The 24,359-nt window shown below is 43.5% G+C and overlaps 1 protein-coding gene across 6 annotated transcripts in view; it reads left to right on the forward strand.

Annotated features, from left to right (window-relative positions):
* Nucleotides 1-20,294: 20,294 nt before the first annotated feature.
* Nucleotides 20,295-24,359, forward strand: part of trim44 (tripartite motif containing 44) — a 214,588-nt gene continuing 210,523 nt past the window's right edge. For 2 of the 6 annotated variants that reach the window (XM_072272197.1, XM_072272198.1), the window contains exon 1: nt 20,299-21,260. In XM_072272197.1, coding sequence (XP_072128298.1) covers nt 20,856-21,260 — 405 coding nt within the window. In that variant the 5' untranslated portion in view covers nt 20,299-20,855. Of the gene's footprint in view, nt 21,261-24,359 lie in introns of all 6 variants that reach the window. The other 4 variants (XM_072272193.1, XM_072272195.1, XM_072272196.1 and 1 more) reach the window with 4 other exon arrangements.

Genomic DNA, 24,359 nt, shown 5'->3' on the forward strand with positions numbered 1-24,359 from the left:
CTTGGATCATAATTGAAATTCCAAAGGATAGTAATTGGATGTGACAAATGCTCTTTTATTTGAAGTGTCCAAAGAAGAATGTAATCATCCACTGGCAAAACCCTGATATGTTATTGGGCTACATGCCCTGACTGAGAGAGGGTGATGAAGGTTTGTTGGCTGCAGCTGATTTGCCTGACAGGGGGTGTAAGTGGAAGGAGGTAAATGAAATCTGAGGAGAAGGGAAGTTAAAAAGAGAAATGTTCCTGGAAACGAGGAAGAACAAAATGCTATCAGTACTGGAAAACTGAAATAAAAGCAGACAACACCAGAAGCAGTCAGCCACTGTACAGAGAAAAATGACCATTCAAAAAATTAAAGTTTAGTTTATTGTCCTAAGCACAGGTGCAATGAAAACCTTACTTGCAGCAGCATCAGAAACACGTAGCATTTTATCTTAGCATTAACAATCAAATCATAAGTTAAACACTATTTTTACAAGAAAAAGACAATTAGAATTTTAAAAAAGTCCATTTTAGTACAAAGTGATCAAAGGTTGTGATTAGGGTTGTGCGAGATGGTTCAAGAATCAAATGATTTAAGAAAAGTAGCTGTTCTGAACCTGGTGGTGTGGGACTTCAGGCTGCTGTTCCTCCTGTTTCGGGCTAGTGACTTTCCACCTGAATTGGCCATTTAGGATAAATTTTATCTGAAACTGTCTGGTTCAGTGTCAAACTAATCCATGAGGGAGTGGTCCACAATAAGTTCCGTCATCTTTGAAAAGTGATGGCAATATCAGATACATCTTCCGCTCCTTATCCCCTTCAGGCCTTTCCTGGGTTATGAATACCAGACATTTTATCACATAATACATACAAACTGTAGAGGGTGAATTTGCTGACTGTTGCAGGGCTGCAGGCACCTTCTTCCAGGTAGAGACGGGCCCGTTCTGTGTGCCTTCTTCCCTCCCCACCCACACTCTCGAGCCCCAAATAGGGCCGGCCTGAGCAGAACTGGGCAGACTCACTCACTGGGCCAGTGAGGCCGGTTGGCAGTCACTTCCCCCGTGTCTGCTTACTCCCTTGTCACCTCTCCAATACTCTGCTGCTGTTCACTTCCAACTCATGAACAGGTCAGTTTATGAGCAGTTCTCTGGAATGAGAACCCTGGGGACCACCTGCAGCATTTCCCTCTTCGATAATCTCATTCACTTTTCCCGGCCTCTGCAGATCCATTCCCCCGGCTGTTTCCTGTGTAACTACAAGGAGAGCAACACCTTTTCCCTTCCTGTCATCTGCAGCCCCAAGCATTTCTCAAAGTAAAGTAGAGAACATCTGCACTTCTCCATGTACTGGGACAATTGCAATTGGTGCTCACATGGAGGACTGCTCGACTTTGGAGACAGCTAATACTGATCGGCTGGGTGACTGCCATAACGAACAAATCTACTCAGTCCAGGAAAACTTGAGCTTCCAGTCACCTCTCACTTTAAATTCAGTCCCACTCCCAGTCTGACCTCTCTGACTTTAGCCTGGAACACTGCTCCCAACATGCTCAGTATCAGCTACGGAAAAAGCTCCTCATCCTCTGATCTGTTACATTATGGCCCACAGGAGTTAACTCTGAACTCAGCAATTTCAGACAACCAGCCTCCCCACTTCAGCCTGGCCAATTCAGAATAAAAGTTATTGATTTATATCATTAATTTTGTCCTGTTAAATGTTCACGCCTTTTCTAATTTCATTGCGGCATGTTTCCTATTAAACTAGCCCCTTTTCTCACTTTTCTCTCCTACTTACATTTCCCCCAGTTTAATAACCCTTCCTCACCCTCTCTCAACCAGCAACACCACCTCTTACATCATTCAGCAACCCCTCACTCTCCACCCTATCACTGTTACTTTCTTTGATCACTCCCCCTTTGCCCTTCGTAAACACAAAATACTCTGCAGATGTTGGGGTCAAAGCAACACTCACAACACGCTGGAGGAACTCAGCAGGTCGGGCAGCATCCGTGGAAACCATCAGTCAATGTCTCGGGCCGGAACGTTGACTGATCGTTTCCACGGATACTGCCCGACCTGCTGAGTTCCTTCAGCATGTTGTGAGTCCTCCTCTGCCCTTCCCTGCAACTTAAAACATGTTTGATTTCTAAGGTTTTTCAGACTGATAAAGAAGTAATCACTTGAAACAATAAGTCTGCTTCTCTCCCCATTAACACTGCCAAATATATTCCCAGCAGTCTCTGTACTTACATAACTTCATTTACACACACACACACATATATATACAAACCCCATTTCCAGAAAAGTTGGGATATTTTCCAAAATGCAATAAAAACAAAAATCTGTGATATGTTAATTCACGCGAACCTTTATTTAACTGACAAAAGTACAAAGAAAAGATTTTCAATAGTTTTACTGACCAACTTAATTGCATTTTGTAAACATACACAAATTTAGAATTTGATGGCTGCAACACACTCAACAAAAGTTGGGACAGAGGCATGTTTACCATTGTGTTACATCACCTTTCCTTTTAATAACGCTTTTTAATCGTTTGAGAACTGAGGATACTAATTGTAATAGATTTGCAATTGGAAATTTTGTCCATTCTTGCTTGATATAAGATTTCAGCTCCTCAACAGTCCGTGGTCTCCATTGTCTGATTCTCCTCTTCATGATGCGCCATACATTTTCAATAGGAGATAGATCTGGACTGGCAGCAGGCCAGTCAAGCACACACACTCTGTGTCTACAAAGCCACGCTGTTGTAGCCCATGCAGAATGTGGTCTGGCATTGTCCTGCTGAAATAAGTATGGACGTCCCGGGAAGAGACGTTGCCTTGATGGCAACATATGTCTCTCTAAAATCCTAATATACGCCTCAGAGTCAATGGTACCTTCACATACATGCAACTCACCCATGCCGTGGGCACTGATGCACCCCCATACCATCACAGAAGCTGGCTTTTGCACCTTTCGCTGATAACAATTTGGATGGTCATTTTCATCTTTGGCACAGAGAGCTCGACGCCCGTTTTTTCCGAAAACTAGCTGAAATGTGGACTCATCTGACCACAGCACACGGTTCCATAGTCTTTCGGTCCATCTGAGATGAGCTCGGGCCCAGAGAACTCACTGGTGTTTCTGCATAGAGTTGATGTATGGCTTCCTCCTTGCGTAATACAGTTTCAAGTTGCATTTCTCGATGCAGTGACGTACTGTGTTGAGTGACAGTGGTTTTCTGAAGTACTCCCGAGCCCAGGTGGCTATAATTGTCACAGTAGCATGATGGTTTCTTAGGCAGTGCTGCCTGAGGGCTCGAAGATCACGCGCATTCAACAGTGGTTTCCGACCTTGCCCTTTACGCACTGAGATGTCTCTGAATTCTCTGAATCTTTTCACAATATTATGTACTGTAGATGTTGAAAGACCTATTCTCTGCAATCTTGCATTGAGAAATGTTCCTTTTGAACTGACTAACAATTCTCTCACGAATTTTGGCACAAAGGGGTGAGCCACGACCCATCCTTGCTAGCAAAGACTGAGCCTTTGATGGACGCTACTTTTATACCCGGTCATGATACCTCACCTGCTACCAATTAGCCTGCTTAACGTGGAGTCTTCCAAACCCCTGTTACTTGAATATTCTGCGCACTTTTCAATCTTATTTTAACTCTGTCCCAACTTTTGTTGAGGGTGTTGCAGCCATCAAATTCTAAATTTGTGTATGTTTACAAAATACAATTAAGTTGGTCAGTAAAACTATTGAAAATCTTTTCTTTGTACTTTTGTCAGTTAAATAAAGGTTCACGTGAATTAACATGTCACAGATTTTTGTTTTTATTGCATTTTGGAAAATATCCCAACTTTTCTGGAAATGGGGTTTGTACATACATACACACACACGCGCACGTATACACACATGAATTATAAATTGTCTAATCATTTCTATGAAGTAAATAGTAATTAGGTTCACTTGCTAGATAACAACTCTAAAGACCTGAGCATTCTTTCACTGCAAGCATTTTTAATTCAGAAGAATGCTTTATCAAAGCCCATTCATTAGAGGTCAAATGTATTGTACAAGGTACTGGTAGCAGATCAGCTAGTAACTACATTTTCTCTGCATTGAACATAATACAATGAAAGAAAGAAAGAAAAGTTTAAATTTTATATTCAGCACCCCTCCTTCTCTCCATCTCATCTCCTTCTATAACCTTCTGAGACTCTGTACACATGAGTTTTGCCAAGCCTCAGTTTTCTTTACTCAATCATTCACGAAGAAAATCAGAGCGTAAGTAGACCACCCTTACTCCCTCAAGCTCACGCCAGCATTCGATATGATCACGGCTGCTCTGCTCAGGTTTCGTCTCTTCGTTCTACCTCAGTGCACTGCATAATGATCTGATCTGTTGGAGCAGTATGCAAGACAAGTATTTTACTCTATCTCCGTACATCTAATAATAACAATTCTAATTCCCTCCTTCACTCTAGGATTACATTTAAAACATACATCTTTGCCCACCCTTCCACTCGTTTCTCCTCATATTTCCCATGCAGCTTGATGTGAAATTTTACTTGATGATGCTCCTGTCAAAGTTTCAGGAGTTACATGCATGCAAGATATTATTGATAAAAGATGGTAAAGGGTGAATGATAACTGCCATTTCCTCAATCCGCCTGAGACACAATAATGCAGCAGCCCCTCGGCTACTATTAATTCAGACATTTCACCCTCATTCACTCTCTCCCTCTAATCGAAATTCCCATCTACCATTTGTTTAGTGTGTCAACAGCTCCTGAAAATGACTGTAATTAGCTTTCAATGGAACTTTATATTCATGTCCCTACACTTCTGACATGAGGTTAAAACAGTGGCAATTGCTCATTTTACATATAAATGGCCTGAACCAACTCAATGTATGTCATACCTTTTAAATCTGATGTGAGATTTCCTGCCAGAGTTACAGTTGCAAGAAAAAGTTTGTGAACCCTTTGCAATTAGCTGGTTTTCTGCATTAATTACTCATAAGATGTGGTCTAATCTAAGTCACAATAATAGAGAAACACAATTTGTCTAAACTAATAACATACAAACCATTGTACTTCTTGCAGATACTGAGCACACCATTTAAACAATCACAGTGTGGGTTCAAAAAAGTTTGTGAACCTCTGGGGTAATGCCTTCTACAAAAGTTATTTGGAGTCAGGTGTGAGTTGTAGAGGTGCCCTGCCCTATAAAAAAAAGACACATGAAGTCAGGTTACTGACAGAGCCTGCTCTTCTCAAGAAAGATCTGTTTATATACACAGTGCCTTGATCAAAACAACTTTCAGAGGACCTCAGAAGAATTGTGGAGATGCATGAAGCTGGAATAGACCACAAAAGCATTTGTAAAGACCTGAGTGTTCAACAGTCCACAGTAAGAAAAATAGTCCTCAAATGGAGGGAACTCAGTGCTGTTGCTACTCTCCCTAGGAGTGGACGTCCTGCAAGGATCACACCAAGAGCACAACATGCAATGCTGAAGGAGGTGAAAAAGAACCACGGGTTCCAGCAGAAGACCTGCAGAAATCTCTAGAACTTGCTAAAATATCTGTTTGTGTGTCAATTATAAGAAAAACTCTAAACAAGAATGGTGTTTATGGAAGGACACAATGAAGGAAAACACTGCTGTCCAAAAAAAAATTGCTGCATGCCTCAAGTTTGCAAAAGACCACCTGGATGTTCCACAATGCTTCAGGGTCAATGTTCTGTGGACAGATTAGAACATTGCACATCACTGTGTTTGTAGGAGGAAAGGGCACAGCATACCAAAAGCAAATCTCATCCCAACCATGAAGCATGGTGGAGCAACCATCATGGTTTGGGGCTTCCTTGCTGCCTCAAGGCCTAGATGCTTGCAATCGCTGAGACAACAATGAACTCTAAATTGTATCAAGACATTTTATAGCGTCACTTGAAGCTTAATAAAAGTTGAATGATGCAAGAAGGCAATGATCTGAAACAAGAGTAAATCAATAAAAGAATGGTTTTGGCATGGTCAAGTCAGAATCCAGACCTTAACCCAATTAAGTTACTGTGGCATGTCCTGAAGAGGGCTGTTCATGCAAGGTATCCCAGAAATATTGACGAACTGAAACAGTTTTGTATGGAGGAATGGTCTAAAATTCATCCTCACCATTGTGCCAGTCTGATCAGCAGCTGCAGGAAATCTTCGGTGGAAGTTATTGCTGTTAAAGGAGGTTCACATACTTTTTCCAGTCTGGTCTACAAATGATTAAACAACGTATTCAATAAAGACATGAAAAGTACAATTGTTTGTGTGTTATTAGTTTAGACAGATTGTGTTTGTCCATTATTGTGACTTAGATGAAGATCAGATGACATTTTATTAGTAATTAATGCAGAAAACCAGGTAATTGTAAAGGGTTCACAAACTTTTTCTTGCAACTGTATGTACTTCAACAATGGATTCCCACCATCAGAATATAATTCTGTGAATTACAGAACATCTGGGAATTACAGAATAGCTAAATCTATATCTATATAAACAATAATATGTTTCTTTCTCAATTTGCTGCTTCCTTCCTGTATTCACTATTCCATGTCATGTCCCAGCTTGCAAACATCTCTTGTTTCCGAACCATCCTGTGCTCCTTCTCCACAGATCCTCCTGTTTGTGAGACTAAAGGTGCCCAATGGATCTCTAAGTATCCTGAAATTAATTCTCCCGAATGTTTCTGCTGAGAGATATGGTTACAGTTAGAAGAGAGGGTAGCATTCTGTTTGGCCAGTTCAACAAAACTTCCGAATACAAATTTGAATCAGATTTATTTGCACTGACGTGACAAGAAATTTGTTATTTTGCAGCAGCAGTAGAGTGCAATGGGACAAAATTGCTAAAAAAAAAACAAAAAGTAAATAAATAGTGCAGAGAAAAGGAATAACTAGGGCCCCAAACAGACCTTCCAGGTGAGGTGACACTTCACTTGTGAATCTGTTAGGGTCATATACTGCGTGTGGTACTCCCGGTGTGGCCTCTTGTAGATTGGAAGACTACTTCGGTGAGCATCTACACTCCGTCCGCCAGAACAAGCAGAATCTCCCAGCGGCAACCCATTTTAATTCCGCTTCCCATTCCAATTTCGATATGTCCATCCATGGCCGTTTGGGTAGCCTCCAACCTGATGGCACAAGCACTGATTTCTCTAACTTCTGGTAATGCCTCCACCACCCCACCCCCCTTCACCATTTCCCATTCCCTTGTCCCTCTCTCATGTTATGTCCTTGCCTGCCCATCACCTCCCTCTGGTGCTCCTCCCTCCCCCCCCTCTTCTTTCTTCCATGGCCTTCTATCTCTTTCACCAATCAACTTCCTAACTCTTTGCTTCATCCCTCCCCCTCCAAGTTTCACTTATTGCCTTGTGTTTCTCTTTCCCCTCCCCCCACCTCTCCTCCCCCCTACTCCTCAGCTTTTTTTCTCCAGTCCTGCAGAAGGGTCTCGGCCTGAAACATTATCAATACTTTTTTCCAAAGATGCTGCCTGGCCTGCTGAGTTTCTCCGGTATTTTGTGTGTGTTAACTAGGTATCACATTCGTGGTTTAGACCATGAGACATAGGAGCAGAATTAGGCCAGTTGGCCCATCGAATCTGCTCTGCCATTCAATCATGGCTGATCCTTTTCTTCCCTCCTCAGCCCCACTCCCCGGCCTTCTCCCCGTAACCTTTGTTGCCATGTCCAATCAAGAACCTATCAAGCTCTGCCTTAAATACACCCAATGACCTGGCCTCCACAGCTGCCTGTGTCAACAAATTCCACAGTTTCACCAACCTCTGGCTAATGAAAATTCTCCACATCTCTGTTTTAAATGGATGACCTCTATCCTGACGCTGTACCCCACCATGGGAAACATTCTTTCCACAGCTATCCTGTCTAGGCCTTTCAACATTTGAAAGGTTTCAATGAGATCCCCCCCCATCCTTCTAAATTCCAGTGAGTACAGACCCACAGCTATCAAACATTCCTCATATGATAACCCTTTTATTCCCTGAATCATCCTTGTGAACCTCCATTGAACCCTCTCCAATGCCAGCACATCTTTTCTTAGATGAGGAGCCCAGAACTGTTCACGGTGAGGCCTCGCTAATGCCTTATAAAGCCTCAGCATCACATCCCGCTGCTCTTGTATTCTAGAACTCTTGAAGTGAATGCTTCCTCACCACCAACTCTACCTGCAAGTTAACCTTTGCACCTCAATTTAGAAAATAGTCTGCACATTTATTTCCACTACCAAAGTGCATGACCATACAATTTCCAACATTATATTTCATTTGCCACACTCTTGCCCATTCTGCTAATCTGTCTAAGTCCTTTTGCAGCCTACCTGTTTCCTCAACATTACTTACCCCTCCGCTAATCTTCATATCATCTGCAAACTTGGCAACAAAGCCATCTATTCCATCACCTAAATCATTGATATTCAGCATAAAAAGAAGTGGTCCCAATACTGACTCCTGTGGAACACCAATAGTCACTGGCAGCCAACCAGACAAGAATTCTTTTATTCCCACTCACTGGCTCCTACCAATCAGCCAATGCGCTAACCATGCCACTAACTTTCCTGTATTACCATAGGCTTTTAACTTGGTAAGCAGCCTCATGTGTGGCACCTTGCCAAAGGCTTTCTGTTAGTCCAATTATACAACATCCACTGCCTCTCCTTTATCTTCCCCATATGTAATCTCAAAGAATTCCAACAGGTTCGTCAGGCAAGATTTTCCCTTAAGGAAACCATGCTGACTTTGTCCTATCTTGTCCTCTGTCTCCAAGTACTCCATAACTTCATCCTTAACAATTGATTCCAACATCTCCCAACCACTGAGGTGAGGCTCACTCGTCTATAATTTCCTTTCTGGTGTCTTCCTACTTTCTTAAAGAGTGAAGTGACATTGCAATTTTCCAGTCCTGTGGCACCATGCCAGAGTCCAATGATTTTTGAAAGATCGTTACTAATGCCTCCTCAGTCTCTACCACTACCTCTTTCAGAACCCTAGGGTGCAGTTCATCTGGCTTGGGTGACTGATGTACTCTTAGGCCTTTCAGGTTTTTGGAGCACCTTCTCCCTTGTAATAGAAACCTTACTCACTTCTCTTCCCTCACACCCTTCAACATCTGGCACACTGTTAGTGTTTTCCACAGTGAAGACTAATGCAAAATACTCACTTAGTTCATCCGCCATCTCCCTGGCCCCTGTTATTACTTCTCCAGCCTCATTTTCTAGCAGTCCTATATCCTCTTTCATCTCTCTTTATTTTTTATATACTTGAAAAAGCCTTTTCTATCCATTTTGACATTGTTTGCTAGCTTGCTTTCATATTTCATCTTTTCTCTCCTAATGATTCTTTTAGTTGTTCTCTGTATGGCTTTAAAAGCTTCCCAATCTTATGTCTTCCCACTAGTTTTTGCTTTGTTGTATGTTCTCTCTTTTGCTTTTACATTAGCTTTGACTTCCCTTGTCAGCCACAGTTGTACTATTTTGCTATTTGAATATTTCTTTGTTTTTTGGAATTCATCTATCCTGCACCTTCCTCAATTTTCCCAGAAACGCATGCCGTTGCTACTCTGCTGTCATTCCCATCAGCATCTCCTTCTAATTTACTTTAGCCAACTCCTCTTTAATACCACTGTAATTTCCTTTACTCCACTGAAATACCACTATGTCAGACTTTACTTTCTCCCTATCAAATTTCAAGTTGAACTCACTCACATTGCGATCACTGCCTCCTAAGTGTTCCTTTACAATAAGCTCCCTAATCACTTCTGGTTCATTACCTAGTACCCAAACCAGTATAGCTGATCCCCTACTATGCTCAGTGACAAACTGTTCTAAAAAGCCATCTCATAGACATTCAATAAACTTACTCTCTTGAGATGCAACTCCAACCTGATTTTCCCTATCGACCTGCATGGTTTCGTGAGCCATTCAGAAATCTGTTGGCAGAGTGGAAGAAGCTGTTTCTGACTCATTGAGAGCGGGCATTCATGTCTGTATCTCCTTGCAATGAGAAGAGGGTGTGTCCTGGATGTTGAAGATCCTTAGAGATGGATGTGAGGCACCACCTCTTTAAGGTGACCTTGATGGTGGGGAGGGTTGTACCCACGATGCAACTGGGCTCAATCTACGGACTCTCATGTTCCTGGGTATTGGAGGTTATACTTCTCTAGGATTTTTGGTGCTTCTCTCTGTTTTGACATGAGGTAGGTTTCCAATCACTGCCTACAGAGAGAGAGAGAAGAACAGATCTCCAGCTCCATTTAGTGAAACTATTCATAAGCCTCCCAAAACAAAGTGCTGGCCAACCAGATAATGAAGGAAGAAGAAATGGCTTTTGCTTCACCCAACCTATAAGTCTGTGGTTTACCTGCGGTTCACAATAGATGGAAGTATTGAATTAGGTCATGGAGAAGCCTCGAGAGTTAAAACTCACTCAGATTTAAAACTGACCTAGTTTCCTTAAAAGAGGAACAAATCACTCCCAGCCTTTGAATATGGGTGTATTTCCAAAGTTTCCCAAGAGGCCTTGACAGGTCTCCAGATTGTTCTCCAATCCCAAACCCCCACCCACATTTTCTCCTGATCTTATCAACTACTTTCTTAAATCAATCACACTTATTTTTCTAAATTCTGGGGAATGAATTCAAGGGTAATCCATCTTTTTACATTTACCCCTTGAAATCCAAGTGTACTTCTGATGCACTGCACTGCCTCCAAAGATAAAATGTGTCTCCATTGATTGGCCTATGAAATGCTCACATTGCACCCGGGTGACCTAACTAAGGTTTTATAATGCAGTAGCATAACTTCCACCACATGTAGTCCAGCCTCCTCATGGTCACCATTCTATTATCCTTTGGTATTTTTCAACTATTTATTGATAGGATATGACTGGTATTGCCAACATTTTTTGGTTCAGTTCTTGAATGAGAGGTCAGAGTACACTCAATCTTATTGGTGAGTCTGGGTCACATGATCCAAGTGAGATCTCCTTCCATGTAGGATATTGGTGATCTACAGGTATTTACAATAACCTGGTAAAATCATGGTTACGATTACTAACCTTTATAATCCACATCTACTTAAATTAGATATTTAAATTTTCCAGTTACCTCAGCAGGATTTGGACTTGTGCCTCTGCATTAATGTTCCAGGCATTCAATGTTGGCTCAGTATTGTGATCATTATGCTATCAGACACCAGTGTCTACCCTTGCTATTTTAACAACTGATGAGTATGAACACCCCAAAGTCCATTTGGATCTTGACTGCTTCTAGTTTTTCACCATTTAGAAAGCATTGTAAAGTGGTTGGCCTCAAACCTGTCTGCATTAAATGCTAGCTGTCACAGTTCTGTGCCTTTAGTTAATACTTCCACACCTCTTTCGGATATAAAACACACATACATCTGTGTTGCTTGACAATATTTCCTTTCTTTATCACTAGCAAACTTGGACACATGATTTTTGATTCTATCAACAAAGCTGATTATAGAATAGCAAGACACCACTGGTCAGAAACCACTCCATGGTCTCCTATCACTCAGCTTACTAAACAGTTTCAATCAATTGTATTAAATTCCACGCAACTTTAGGTGACTACCTCTGAATATCAGACCTCACCAAGCGACATCTGGAATTCCATACTAATAATGCACATAGGCATTCCATTATCCACCACTTTAATAAACTCTTGAGAGAATCATTTGAATTCATGAGGCACGACCAACCTTTTACAACTCCTGGACTGCACTCTCCCTGAACACCGAACACTCTCAAAATATTTAGTCACTCTATAGAAACATAGAAACACAGAAAATAGATGCAGGAGTAGGCCATTCGGCCCCTTGAGCCTGCACCGCCATTCAGTACGATCATGGCTGATCAGCCAACTCAGAACCCTGTACCTGCCTTCTCTCCATACCCCCCGATCCCTTTAGCCACAAGGGCCATATCTAACTCCCTCTTAAATATAGCCAATGAACTGGCCTCAACTGTTTCCTGTGGCAGAGAATTTCACAGATTCACCACTCTCTGTGTGAAGAAGTTTTTCCTCATCTCGGTCCTAAAAGGCTTCCCCTTTATCCTTAAACTGTGACCCCTCATTCTAGACTTCCCCAACATCGGGAACAATCTTCCTGCATCTAGCCTGTCCAATCCCTTTAGAATTTTATACGTTTCAATAAGATCCCCCCTCAATCTTCTAAATTCCAGCGAGTATAAGCCTAGCCGATCCAGTCTTTCATCATATGAAAGTCCTGCCATCCCAGGAATCAATCTGATGAACCTTCTTTGTACCCCCTCTATGGCAAGAATGTCTTTCCTCAGATTAGGGGACCAAAACTGCACACAATACTCCAGGTGTGGTCTCACCAAGGCCTTGTACAACTGCAGTAGTACCTCCCTGCTCCTGTACTCGAATCACCTTGCTATGAATGCCAGCATACCATTCACCTTTTCACCGCCTGCTGTACCTGCATGCCCACTTTCAATGACTGGTGTATAATGACACCCAGGTCTCGTTGCACCTCCCCTTTTCCTAAATGGCCACCATTCAGAAAATAATCTGTTTTCCTGTTCTTGCCACCAAAGTGGCTAACCTCACATTTATCCACATTAAATTTAATCTGCCATGAATTTGCCCACTCACCCAACCTATCCAAGTCACCCTGCATCCTCTTAGTATCCTCCTCACAGCTAACACCGCCGCCCAGCATTGTGTCATCCGCAAACTTGGAGATGCTGCATTTTATTCCCTCGTTTAAGTCATTAATATATATTGTAAACAACTGGGGTCCCAACACTGAGCCTTGCAGTACCCCACTAGTCACTGCCAGCCATTCTGAAAAGGTCCCGTTTATTCCCACTCTTTGCTTCCTGTCTGCCAACCAATTCTCTATCCACATCAATACCTTACCCCCAATACCATGCGCTTTAAGTTTGCACACTAATCTCCTGTGTGGGACCTTGTCAAAAGCCTTTTGAAAATCCAAATATATCACATCCACTGGTTCTCCCCTATCCACTCTACTAGTTACATCCTCAAAAAATTCTATGAGATTCGTCAGACATGATTTTCCTTTCACAAATCCATGCTGACTTTGTCCGATGATTTCACTGCTTTCCAAATGTGCTGTTATCACATCTTTGATAACTGACTCTAGCATTTTCCCCACCACGGATGTCAGGCTCACCAGTCTATAATTCCCCAGTTTCTCTCTCCCTCCTTTTTTAAAAAGCGGGGTTACATTAGCCACCCCCCAATCCTCAGGAACTAATCCAGGATCTAAAGAGTTTTGAAAAATTATCGCTAATGCATCCACTATTTCTTGGGCTACTTCCTTAAGCACTCTGGGATGCAGACCATCTGGCCCAGGGGATTTATCTGCCTTTAATCCCTTCAATTTACCTAACACCACTTCCCTACTAACATGTATTTCCCTCAGTTCCTCCATCTCACTGGATCCTCGGCCCCCTACTACTTCTGGAAGATTATTTATGTCCTCCTTAGTGAAGACAGAACCACAGTAGTTATTCAATTGGTCTGCAATGTCCTTGTTCCCCATGATCAATTCACCAGTTTCTGACTGTAAGGGACCTACGTTTGTCTTAACCAATCTTTTTCTTTTCACATATCTATAAAAGCTTTTACAGTCAGTTTTTATGTTCCCTGCCAGCTTTCTCTCATAATCTTTTTTCCCTTTCCTATTTAAGCCCCTTGTCCTCCTCTGCTGGACTCTGAATTTCTCCCAGTCCTCAGGTGTGCCGCTTTTTCTGGCTAATTAGTATGTTTCTTCTTTGGAATTGATACCATCCTTAATTTCTCTTGTCAGCCATGGGTGCACTATCTTCCCTGGTTTATTCTTTTGCCAAACTGGGATAAACAATTGTTGTAGTTCATCCATGTGATCTTTAAATGCTTGCCATTGCATATCCACCGTCAACCCTTTCAGTATAATTTGCCAGTCTATCTTAGCTAATTCACGTCTCATACCTTCAAAGTTACCCTTCTTTAAGTTCAGAACCTTTGTTCTCCATCTTAATGAAGAATTCCACCATATTATGGTCACTCTTACCCAAGGGGCCTCGCACTACAAGACTGCTAACTAACCCTTCCTCATTGCTCAATACCCAGTCTAGAATGGCCTGCTCTCTAGTTGGTTCCTCGACATGTTGGTTCAGAAAACCATCTAGCATACATTCCAAGAAATCCTCTTCCTCAGCACCCTTACCAATTTGGTTCACCCAATCTATATATAGATTGAAGTCACCCATTATAACGGCTGTTCCATTGTAGCTTCTAGAAATTTCCTGTTACCACACACTGGCGCAGCTGATTCATAAATAAAAGCAAGAAAATGCGGTTGTTGGAAATCAGCGATAAAAATAGGCTAAACCTAGATTACATAAGGGTTCTGTTGCTGAGAACTGACCGTAAGCTCATTTCTCCATGAGTCATTATAATCTGTTCTCTATAGTAACCCATATCATAATGCTGTACTGGTAATAATTCTTACATTTAAGACCAAAAGATATAGGGGCAGAATTAAGCCATTTGGCCCAACAAGTCTGCTCTGCCATTTCATCATGGCTGATCCAATTTTCCTCTCAGCCCCAATCTCTTGTCTTCTCCCCGTATCCCTTTATGCCCTGACCAATACAGAATTTATCAACCACAGCCTTAAATATAAGTAAATATATGAGAAGCAGGACCTCAAAGGTAGTAATCATGGGATTACTACCTGTGCCACATGATAGTGAGTATAGGAACAGAAATGAGGTGGAGGATAAATGTGAGGCTGAGGGATTGGAGCAGGGGGCAGGGATTCAGATTTCTGGATCATTGGGACCTCTTCTGGGGCAGGTTTGACCTGTACAAAAAGGACGGGTTGCACTTGAATCTGAGGGGGACCAGTATCCTGGCAGGAAGGTTTGCTAAGACTGTTGGGGAGAGTTTAAACTAGAAATGCTGGGGGGTGGGAACCAAACTAGGTAGTTCTAAGGTAAGGACATGTTCGGCACAGCTTTATGGGCCAAAGGGCCTGTATTGTGTTGTAGGTATTCTATGTTTCTATGTAAAGACTTGGCTTCCACAACTGCCTGTGGCAAAGAATTCCACAGATTTACCACACTCTGGTAAAGAAATTCCTCCTCAACTGCGTTCTAAAAGGACGCCCCTCTACTCTGAGGTGGTGTGCTCTGGTTTAAACTCTCCCACCACAGGAAACATCCTCTCCACATTCACTCTAACAATGTCTTTCACCATTCGATAGGTTTCAGTGAGACCTTTCGGGTTCCCAAGAACCTTCTCTCTAGTGAAGGTAACTTCACACACTTCTTGCCCCCTGACACCAGGAACTTGCATAATACTGCTAGTGTTTTCCATAGTGAAGACTGATGCAAAGTACTTATTCACTTCATCCGCCATTTTGTTGTCCCCATTACTTCCTCTCCAGCGGTCTGATATCCACTGTCACCTCTCTTTTTCATTGAGTAATGATCCTAACTGTAATTAATAATTAAACTAACATAATATATTGTATCCTGTCATTAATAAAAATTGGAAACATTTTATTGTTATTATTACAACCATGAAAAATGCTTCAAAAATGAATGGGAGAGTTGCATTTCCCTGAGTGAGGGCATTGGTAATCCAGGGAGCTGTTAAATGAATGAGGCAGCATCCGCAGAGCGAGTAACAAAGTTAATATTTCTACTCAAAGACTTCATTAGGATCGGAAAACCGAGAAAAATGTGCTTTAAGTTGCTCCAGAGGGAAAGATAAGGTGAAAACCAAGGTTGAAGAGGTGAGTCAATGCTTACAGTTAATCATAGTTGATCTTCCAGGGGGCATTTAATTAAAGAGACAAGAACAAGGGCAGATGGAAAAACAAATTAACAAAAGTATAACATTGGAACTGTGAGATGCAGTGTAGAGTATTGCTGGCAGTGTCAGACGACTGGAGAATGCTGGAAACTCCTCACCGATCAAGGAGAGAGGAAGACTGAGTTATGTTGCAGATGGATTAACTTTCAGCAGAACCAGTCAACAAATAGGAAAGGCTGGTTATCTGAAAAGGGTGAGTTCAATGTTGAATGCAGATGTCTGCCTCGTGGCTAGAAGATGTGATCTTTTATCTCGAGAGTCACTGAAGAAATGTGTGCATAAATTAAGAGCAGAAGGTATTGAAAAAGGTATGTTAGTATGAATTGAAGATTGGCTGTCACAGACAATGGAGTTGGAATCACCTGACCTTTTTTGTTAGGCTATAAGGTTTGAGTACAGTAAGGATTGGTTCTTGGCCTGCACTTACATTAGTGACCTGAAGGAGGAAAGAAAATGTAAGATTCCTAAGTTTGCCGATGATACAAAAGTAGGCATTAGGGAATGTTGTGATGGGGACATTCTGATTCTGCAGAGGGACATAGATAGACTGAGTGATTGGGCAAAAACCTAGCAAACGGAGTACAAGTGTGAGGTCATGATTTCCATGTGCAATCAAAAGGTAAATATTATCTAAATGTAAACTATATATGAGTGAAGTTCGGAGGGACCCAGGTGTTCTGGAACATTAATGGAAGTAATTAGCAGGCAGGTCCAACAGGAGCTAAATATGCAAACAGTAGGTAAATAGGCAAACAGCACATTGCTCTTCATTACAAAAGGGATGGTGAGATTTTACTCCAGTTGTAAAGGATCTTGGTAACTTCACACTCAGAATACTGTGTACAGTTTTGGCCTCCTTTCCTAATAAAGGATATAGTAGTAGCATTGGGAGCTTTAGAGATTCAACAGGCTAATTCTTGAGATGAGTTTTGTCCCATCAGGAGAGGCTACACATTTTGGGTCTGCATCCATTGAATTTCAAAAGGTCAGGCAGAATTTGTGGAAAGAGAAACAGGGTTATGTTTCAGATCAAGGACACTTGTCAGGACTGGGGAAGAGAGAAAGCAAGTTTACATTAACTTGCAGAAAGGGTGGGTGAAGGATGGATTGAAGTCGGCAGATATATTGTAGAGGTCAACCTGTCGATGGATTAATGGAGGTAGTTAGAGGAACATTACGAAATGGAGGAAGTTGGAGAATGAGAACACAGAGGATTGCAGAAGTTGTGAAATGTAGAGCTGTTGGATATCCCAGCAGGACTGGAGGTGCTAATGGAGAAAGAAAGTTGGCCAATGACGTGACAGATGACCTACAGTAGAAACGGCCAGTTTTGATAGAGAGGGTGAAAAAAGTTAGGTGAAGTGATTCAATGTCAAGTCTGGAAGGCTACAACATGTCCAGACAGAAGATGAGATACTGTTCCTTTGGCATTCGTACTGGGTTATAACAGTGCAAGAGGTCACAGACAGATCAGTCAGAATGGGAACGGAATGTGGGATTAATGTAAGAGGCAACAGGGACTTCTGAGGCAGCCCCGCAGGACTGAACATATGTAGGTGTTCCACAAAGCAGTCATCCAGCCTCGAGTTGAAACCATGTTGTGAATACATGAGACAGGGTAAAGTGCAAGTGACTTGATGCTTTACTTAATAGGACTATTTGGATCTCTCGGTGGTGGAATTGAAAGAACTGGAAGGATAGGAAAAGTATAACTACATGGAAGAGTTGACCCATGGATCACAAAGGGAACGGACCCTTTATAAAAGGGACAGGTTACACCTGAATCCGAGAGGGGCCAGTATCTTTGCGGGCAGGTTTGCTAGAGCTGTTGAGGAGGGTTTATACTAGTTTGGCAGGGGGATGGGAAGCAGCATGATAAAGCTGAGGATAGGGCTATTGGTTTACAAGCAGAGGCAGTGTTTAGTGACTGTCAGGAAGGATAGGCAGATGACAGGGCAAAATTTAAGTCAGTGGAATGAGTTCCAGTGTAACATGGGGACAAAATTGAAAAGGGCAATGGATACAGGACTGAAGGTCTTATACCTGAATGCATGCAGTATACCGAATAAGGTAGATAATCTTGTAGTGCGGTTAGAGATTGGCAGGTAAGGCATTACTGAGTCATGACTGCAAGAAGATTATAGTTGGGAGCTTATCATCCAAGAATACATATTGTATCAAAAAGGACAGATTAGGAGACTGGGCACAGAGGTAGCAACTGGAATAGTGCCAGGAAGTGTATGGTCATGCACCTTGGTAGAAGGAATAAAAGCATAGAACAATTTCTAACAGGGGAGAAAATTCTAATATCTGAGGTGCAAAGGGAATTGGGAGTCCTCATGCAGGATTCCCCAAAGGTTAATTTGCAGGTTGAGTTGGTGGTGAGGAAGGCAAATGCAATGTTAGCATTCATTTCGAGTGGACTAGAATATCAAAGCAGGGATGTACTGCTGAGGCTTTATAAGGCAGTGGTGAGGCCTCACGTAGAGGACTGTGAGCAGTTTTGGGTCTCTATTTTAAGAAAGGATGTGCTATCATTGGAGAGGGATCGAGAATGAATAAGGATTGTCGTAAGAGGAGCAATTGATTGCTCCTCCATCTCCGCCACATCTGCTCTCAGGTTGAGGCTTTTCATTCCAGAACTAAGGAGATGTCCTCCTTCTTCAAAGAAAGGGGTTTCCCTTCCTCCACCATCAACGCTGCCCTCACCTGCATTTCACACGTCTGCCCTCCCTCCATTCTCCACCCACCCCACCAGAGATAGGTTTCCTCTTGTCCTCACCTACCACCTCATCAGCCTTCACATCCAGCACATAATTCTCTGTAACCCCACCACCTCCAGCAGGATCCCACCACCAAGCACATCTTTCCTCCCCCTCCCCCCGCTTTCTGATTCTCGTAGGGATCGCTCCCTATGCAACTCCCTTGTCCATCGGTCCCTCCCCACTGATCTCCCTCCTGGCACTTATCCTTGCAAGAGGAACAAACGCTACACCTGTCCCTACACCTCCTCCCTCACTACCATTTGGGCCCCAAACAGTCTTTCCAGGTGAGGCGACGCTTCACCTGTGAGTCTGTTGGGGTGATATACTGTGTCCGACACAGATTGGGAGACCGTTTTGCTGAGCACCTATGCCTCACCCACCAGAAAAAGCAGGACTTCCCAGTGGCCAGCCATTTTGATTCCATTTCCCATTCCCATTCTGATAGGTCAGTCTACTGTAATGACCTGGCCACACTCAGGTTGGAGGACCTGCACCATCTGGGTAGCCTCCAACCTGATGGCACGGACGTCAATTTCTTGAACTTCTGGTAATGCCCCCCCCCACCAGTTCTCCTTCACCATTCCCCTCTCTCACCTTATCCGCCCAACATCTCCCTCCAGTGCTCCTTCCCCTTTTTCTTTATCCCATGGCCTTCTGTCCTCTCCTATCACAGACATCCCAACACTCCCGGAAGTTCCGGGATTCTCCTGCATATTGATAGCGGTTCTCTGATGCCCGCAAATTATATACAACATCCCAGAAACTGATTTTTTTGAGAGCGTGTGAGCGAGAGAGAGAGAGTGAGTGAGTGAGTGAGTGAGTGAGTGAGTGTGTGTGTGTGTGTGTGTGTGTGTGTGTGTGTGTGTGTGTGTGTGTGTGAGTGTGTGTGTGAGAGAGAGAGAGAGAGAGAACGAACGAACCATGGCGGAGTGTTCCAAAAAAAAATACAAAACGTGCTTCATCCCAGACTACACTAACGTGTACCCCTGCCTAATAGGGGTCAAAAATAATGACAGTGTTGCTCGCTGCACTGTTTGCAACAGTGACTTTTCTATTGCCCATGGTGGATGGTGGGTTAAGACTGTAAAAGACATGTTGAGGTGAGTTTAACAGGTGTCATTCGTTCATTAGCATAGCTAACATTATTTAAACTAGAGCTACTCTATTGTAGACATCCCACCTCTCTCGGGAGTTACCCGCAAATTGATGGAGCTACCTCCCTGAAATGAGTTTTTGCAGGGTGGGATGACTGCTATCAGATTCCCCCTTCTCCACGCTCTGTATCTCTTCCCAGCTCGTACTAGAAACCTATCACCTTGTGTTTCTCCCTCCCCTCCCCCCCCCCTTCTAACGCTGTCTCCTCAAATCTTCTTTTCTCCCGTCTTGCCGTAGGGTCCCGACCCGGAATGTCCACTGTTCTCTTTTCTACAGATGCTGCCCGGCCTGCTGAGTTCTTCCAGCATTATGTGGGTGTTCAGGGGGAAAAAAGGCAGCGTTTCAGAGGCACTTGGAGTCAGGGGGCACGAAGTTACACAGAAGAATAATTTCTAGTGAAGCCAGAAAGAGGGCACTAGTCAGTTTCAAGGGCGTTGGGAAACAGAAGGGCGAGTGGAACAGAGCATACACAGGCCTTGGGGATCAGCTATTTGATCTTAAATGTTTGGTTAATAAATACTTGGGGTGTGGAGTTACCCACTCAGAAGAGATTGCATTCTATGCATATTAGATGTAGCTAAATTTAAAACTTGGTGTTTTTCAAGCAGGGCATTTGCTCCTTGCATTGAGGAACCAGCGCAGCTCGCAGCCAAACCAGGAAGTTGTGCGAACGTATTTTTTTAGGAAGCGGGGTGCGCGATGTCAACCTTTCCGCTTCCTGCGGAGGTTAAACCTGGACAAAAGTCAAAATGATTCACAGCAAACCTTCTGCCGGGACCGAAGAAAGGCTTTAACCGGAGGCCGGGGAGCGGGAAGAGCAGGGAGATTTCCATTTTGTTTTGCCCGCCGAGTCCTTCCACCTCGATATATTGTTTCCAGTATCAATTTGTTTCTCCGTCGCAGTTTGGGCGCCGGCTGCTGCGATTCGATACTTTGTTGCACGCTCTCCAGTACCGAGCTGCTGCCACAAGAGGCTACATCCGATAGCTGAGGCCCGGGACGGGACCGATGGCGAGCAGCAGCGGCCCGAAGGGCGCAGACGAGCCCGCCCCGGACGGCCTGTGCGACGTGTGCGAGCCGGACGAGGCGCAGCCCGCACTCAAGGTGTGCGACACCTGCAACCTGTCCTTCTGCCAGAGCCATGCCCAGCAGCACGACGAGAAACCTGACCAGCAGCACCACCAGCTCCGGGACTACCAGAAGGCCCCGCCGGAAGAGGCTCAGCCGCAGCCGCAGCCCCCGCCGGCCGAAGACGACGCGAGCCGGGGCGAAAGGAGAAAATGCGTGGATCACGGCCAGGAGGTCACACTCTACTGCAAAGACGACGAGAAGATCATCTGCGTGCTGTGTGCCGTGGGCCCCCACAGTCAGCACCAGCTCATTACACTGGACGAAGCCTACTTGGCCGTGAGAGTAAGTTTCTTGTAAGTGTGGGGTGTGGGGGTGCGACCGTGAGGGGATGATTTTGCCCGTCGTTTGTGTACAGAGGAGCACAGACTTGGGAGACTGCAGATAGTTTCTCCGTAGGCCATTCAGCCACCTGGAGACGTTGTCCTCCCTTTCAACAAGATTACTGCTGGTCATCCATCTCGACACCAGTCTCCGATAGCAACCCACCGATGCCTGGGCCCTCTGCATAATGGAGGCGGATATTGTCCAAATAACATTATCAACCCATCACCTGAATCCCGTGTCCGACATCCTCTTGGCATAGTTCGTCACGCTGCCCCATCAGACCGTTTCACTGCATCTTGTTCCTCCTCTGCTTGGTAAACCCCTAACTCTTCCCCCACCCCCAAACACACACCTCCTCATTAATTATAAACAGAGCAGAGACTGATAGGTTTCTGGATATTCAAGAAATCAAGAGATAGGAGGTCAGCCTATGAAATTAGTGTTAAGGTGGGTGATCAGCTGTGATCTGTTGAATGGGCAGATCCGGACCTAAGGGATCTTGGAATACAGGTCCATAATTCATTGAAAGTGGTATCACAGGTAGATAGGGTCGTAAAGAAAGCTTTTGGCCCATTGGCCTTCATAGTATTGAGTACAGGTGATGGGATCTTATGTTAAACTTACATAAGACATTGGTGAGGCCTAATTTGTGAGTATTATTTACAGTTTTGGTCACCTACCTATAGCAAAGGTGTAAATAAGGTTGAAAGAGTACAGAGAAATTTTCAAGGATGTTGCCAGGATGGGAGTTATAAGGAATGATTGAATAAGTTAAGATTTTATTCCTTGGAACATAGAAGGTTGAGGGGAGATTTGATAGATGTATACAAAACTATGGGGGGGGTGGTATAGATAGGGTAAATGCAAGCAGGCTTTTTTCCACCGAAGTTGGGTGGAACTACAACTGGAGGTCATGGGTTCAGGGTGAAAGGTGAAACATTTAAGGGGAACATGAGGGGAAACTTCTTCACTCAGAGGGCCATGAGAGGGTGGAATGAGCTGCCAGCACAACTGGTGCCTACGATTTCAATTTCAACATTAAAGAGGAGTTTGGGATAGGCTTATGGGAGGGGTCTGGTCCTGGTACAGGTACAGGTCGATGGGAGTAGGCATTTTAAATAGTTTGGCATGGACTAGATGGGCTGAAGGGCCTGTTTCTGTGACTCTTTAAGTGGAACTGGATGGATGTTAAATGGAAATGTGAAAAATGATGTTATATTTATGTAGCAGCACCTTGTAAAACCCTCCAGGACATCTGACAGAAGTGTTATAAAATGCATATTAGGAGATTAGGTTTGAACTTCAATAACATTGTTCCCAATGCTGAAATGCTGAACATTCAGATAGAGTCAAGGATTGAGGCAGTACGGGACATTGGGTTGGAGTGAGGGAATTAACAAGCTACTGAAACAGGAACCAGTGCAGACCGGAGAACTGGAGGGTGTGAGTGAAAGTATCCACAGCAGATACCTACAAGTAGTGAAGCAGGTAGTGGTCAGGAAAGCATTGAAATCTCCAGACAAAAGCAGGGACAGAGGTGGGTGCTTTATCAGAGAATTTCAACAAATTATCAATGTATGAGGCTCTCTCTGACCCATGCCTGACCTCAGATAGTCCATCAAATGGGCCAGTGTATTACCTTTGCCAAAGAGAAACTTGGGAAAGCCGGACTGAGAGTCAGCCACTCGGTCCCCAGGTCAACTTCACCAATTGTGACTACTTCTCTACATCTGTACCATATTCCCACACTTTCTTCTCATCTGCTGATACCTTTCCACACTACTTCCTGTAGTACCCTGTGGTTACCACCTTCCACTCTGGAAAAAACACCGGCTTTCAGTTTTCGATCTGTCACATAGTTTTTGTTCCTGCCAATGTACTACCTCCAATCACGTGTATTTTAATCTTCACATTCATCCCTCCCATGGGGTTTTATTGAAGTCCTCTTTTAAAAAAATTCTACATTTCCTCTTCCCCCTTATCTACTCTGTCAGTCACATCTTCAGAAATGCCAGTGTGTTTTGTTAAACAAACACAGAATACTTGCAATTTTGTAATGAAATGCTTTGAGTCTGCTTAAAACCAAAAGCACATTGCCATCACACGTCCTTTTCATTGTCTAGGTAACATCATTTAAGAGGGCTTTCCATTATGTGACTCCTATCCTGATGTGTGGAAATCCCTGCCAGTGAAGTAACATTAGATCATAGCTACTTTGGTAGAAAATGTGACTACCAGTTTAAAGCTAATTAGGAGAATTCCATGTACTAATGATAATACACTGTTTTAAAAACGCAAACACGAGGAAATCTGCAGATGCTGGAAATACAAGCAACACACACACAAAAAATGCTGGTGAACGCAGCAGGCCAGGCAGCATCTATAGGAAGAGGTACAGTCGACATTTCAGGCAGTCCTGACAAAAGGCCTCGGCCCGAAACGTCTACTATACCTCTTCCTATAGATGCTGCCTGGCCTGCTGCATTCACCAGCATCTTTTGTGTGTGTTGATACACTGTTTTATATTGGATGTTGAGTAAAACAAAGGATTGTAATGTTTGGAATGAATTTAAAACCCTGTAATTTAGCACCATGTACACTGCATTTATCCTAACTATCACGCAGTTAAAGTGAAGAGCTGACTCTGTGTTAAAGGTTGAGTAGTTTTCTGAGAAACGTGACAAGAAGAGCAACAAGAGCAGTGTTCTGCTTAAAAGCAGCTGCTGTAAAATCAGAAAATGAGAAATTAAAAAAAAGCGTTGGAGCTTTGAGACTTGGTGGAAAAACCCTATCAGGTCCAAGCGATGGTTCAGAAGGTCGTACATCATGGAAGCAGGTCCTTTGGCCCACAGAGATCAAACTGAGCATCATCAAGGACCCTCTCCATCCAGGACATGCCCTCATCTCATTGTTGCCATTAGAGAGGAGGGACAGGACCCTGAGGGGACACACTCAGTGTTTCAGGAACAGCTTCTTCCCTTCCACCATCAGATTTCTGAATGGACCACGAACCCGTGGGCGCTACCTCACTATGATTCTCTTTTCGTACTGATTATT

This window comes from Mobula birostris, chromosome 11 (genome assembly GCF_030028105.1).
Source record: "Mobula birostris isolate sMobBir1 chromosome 11, sMobBir1.hap1, whole genome shotgun sequence".
NCBI lineage: Eukaryota > Metazoa > Chordata > Chondrichthyes > Myliobatiformes > Myliobatidae > Mobula > Mobula birostris.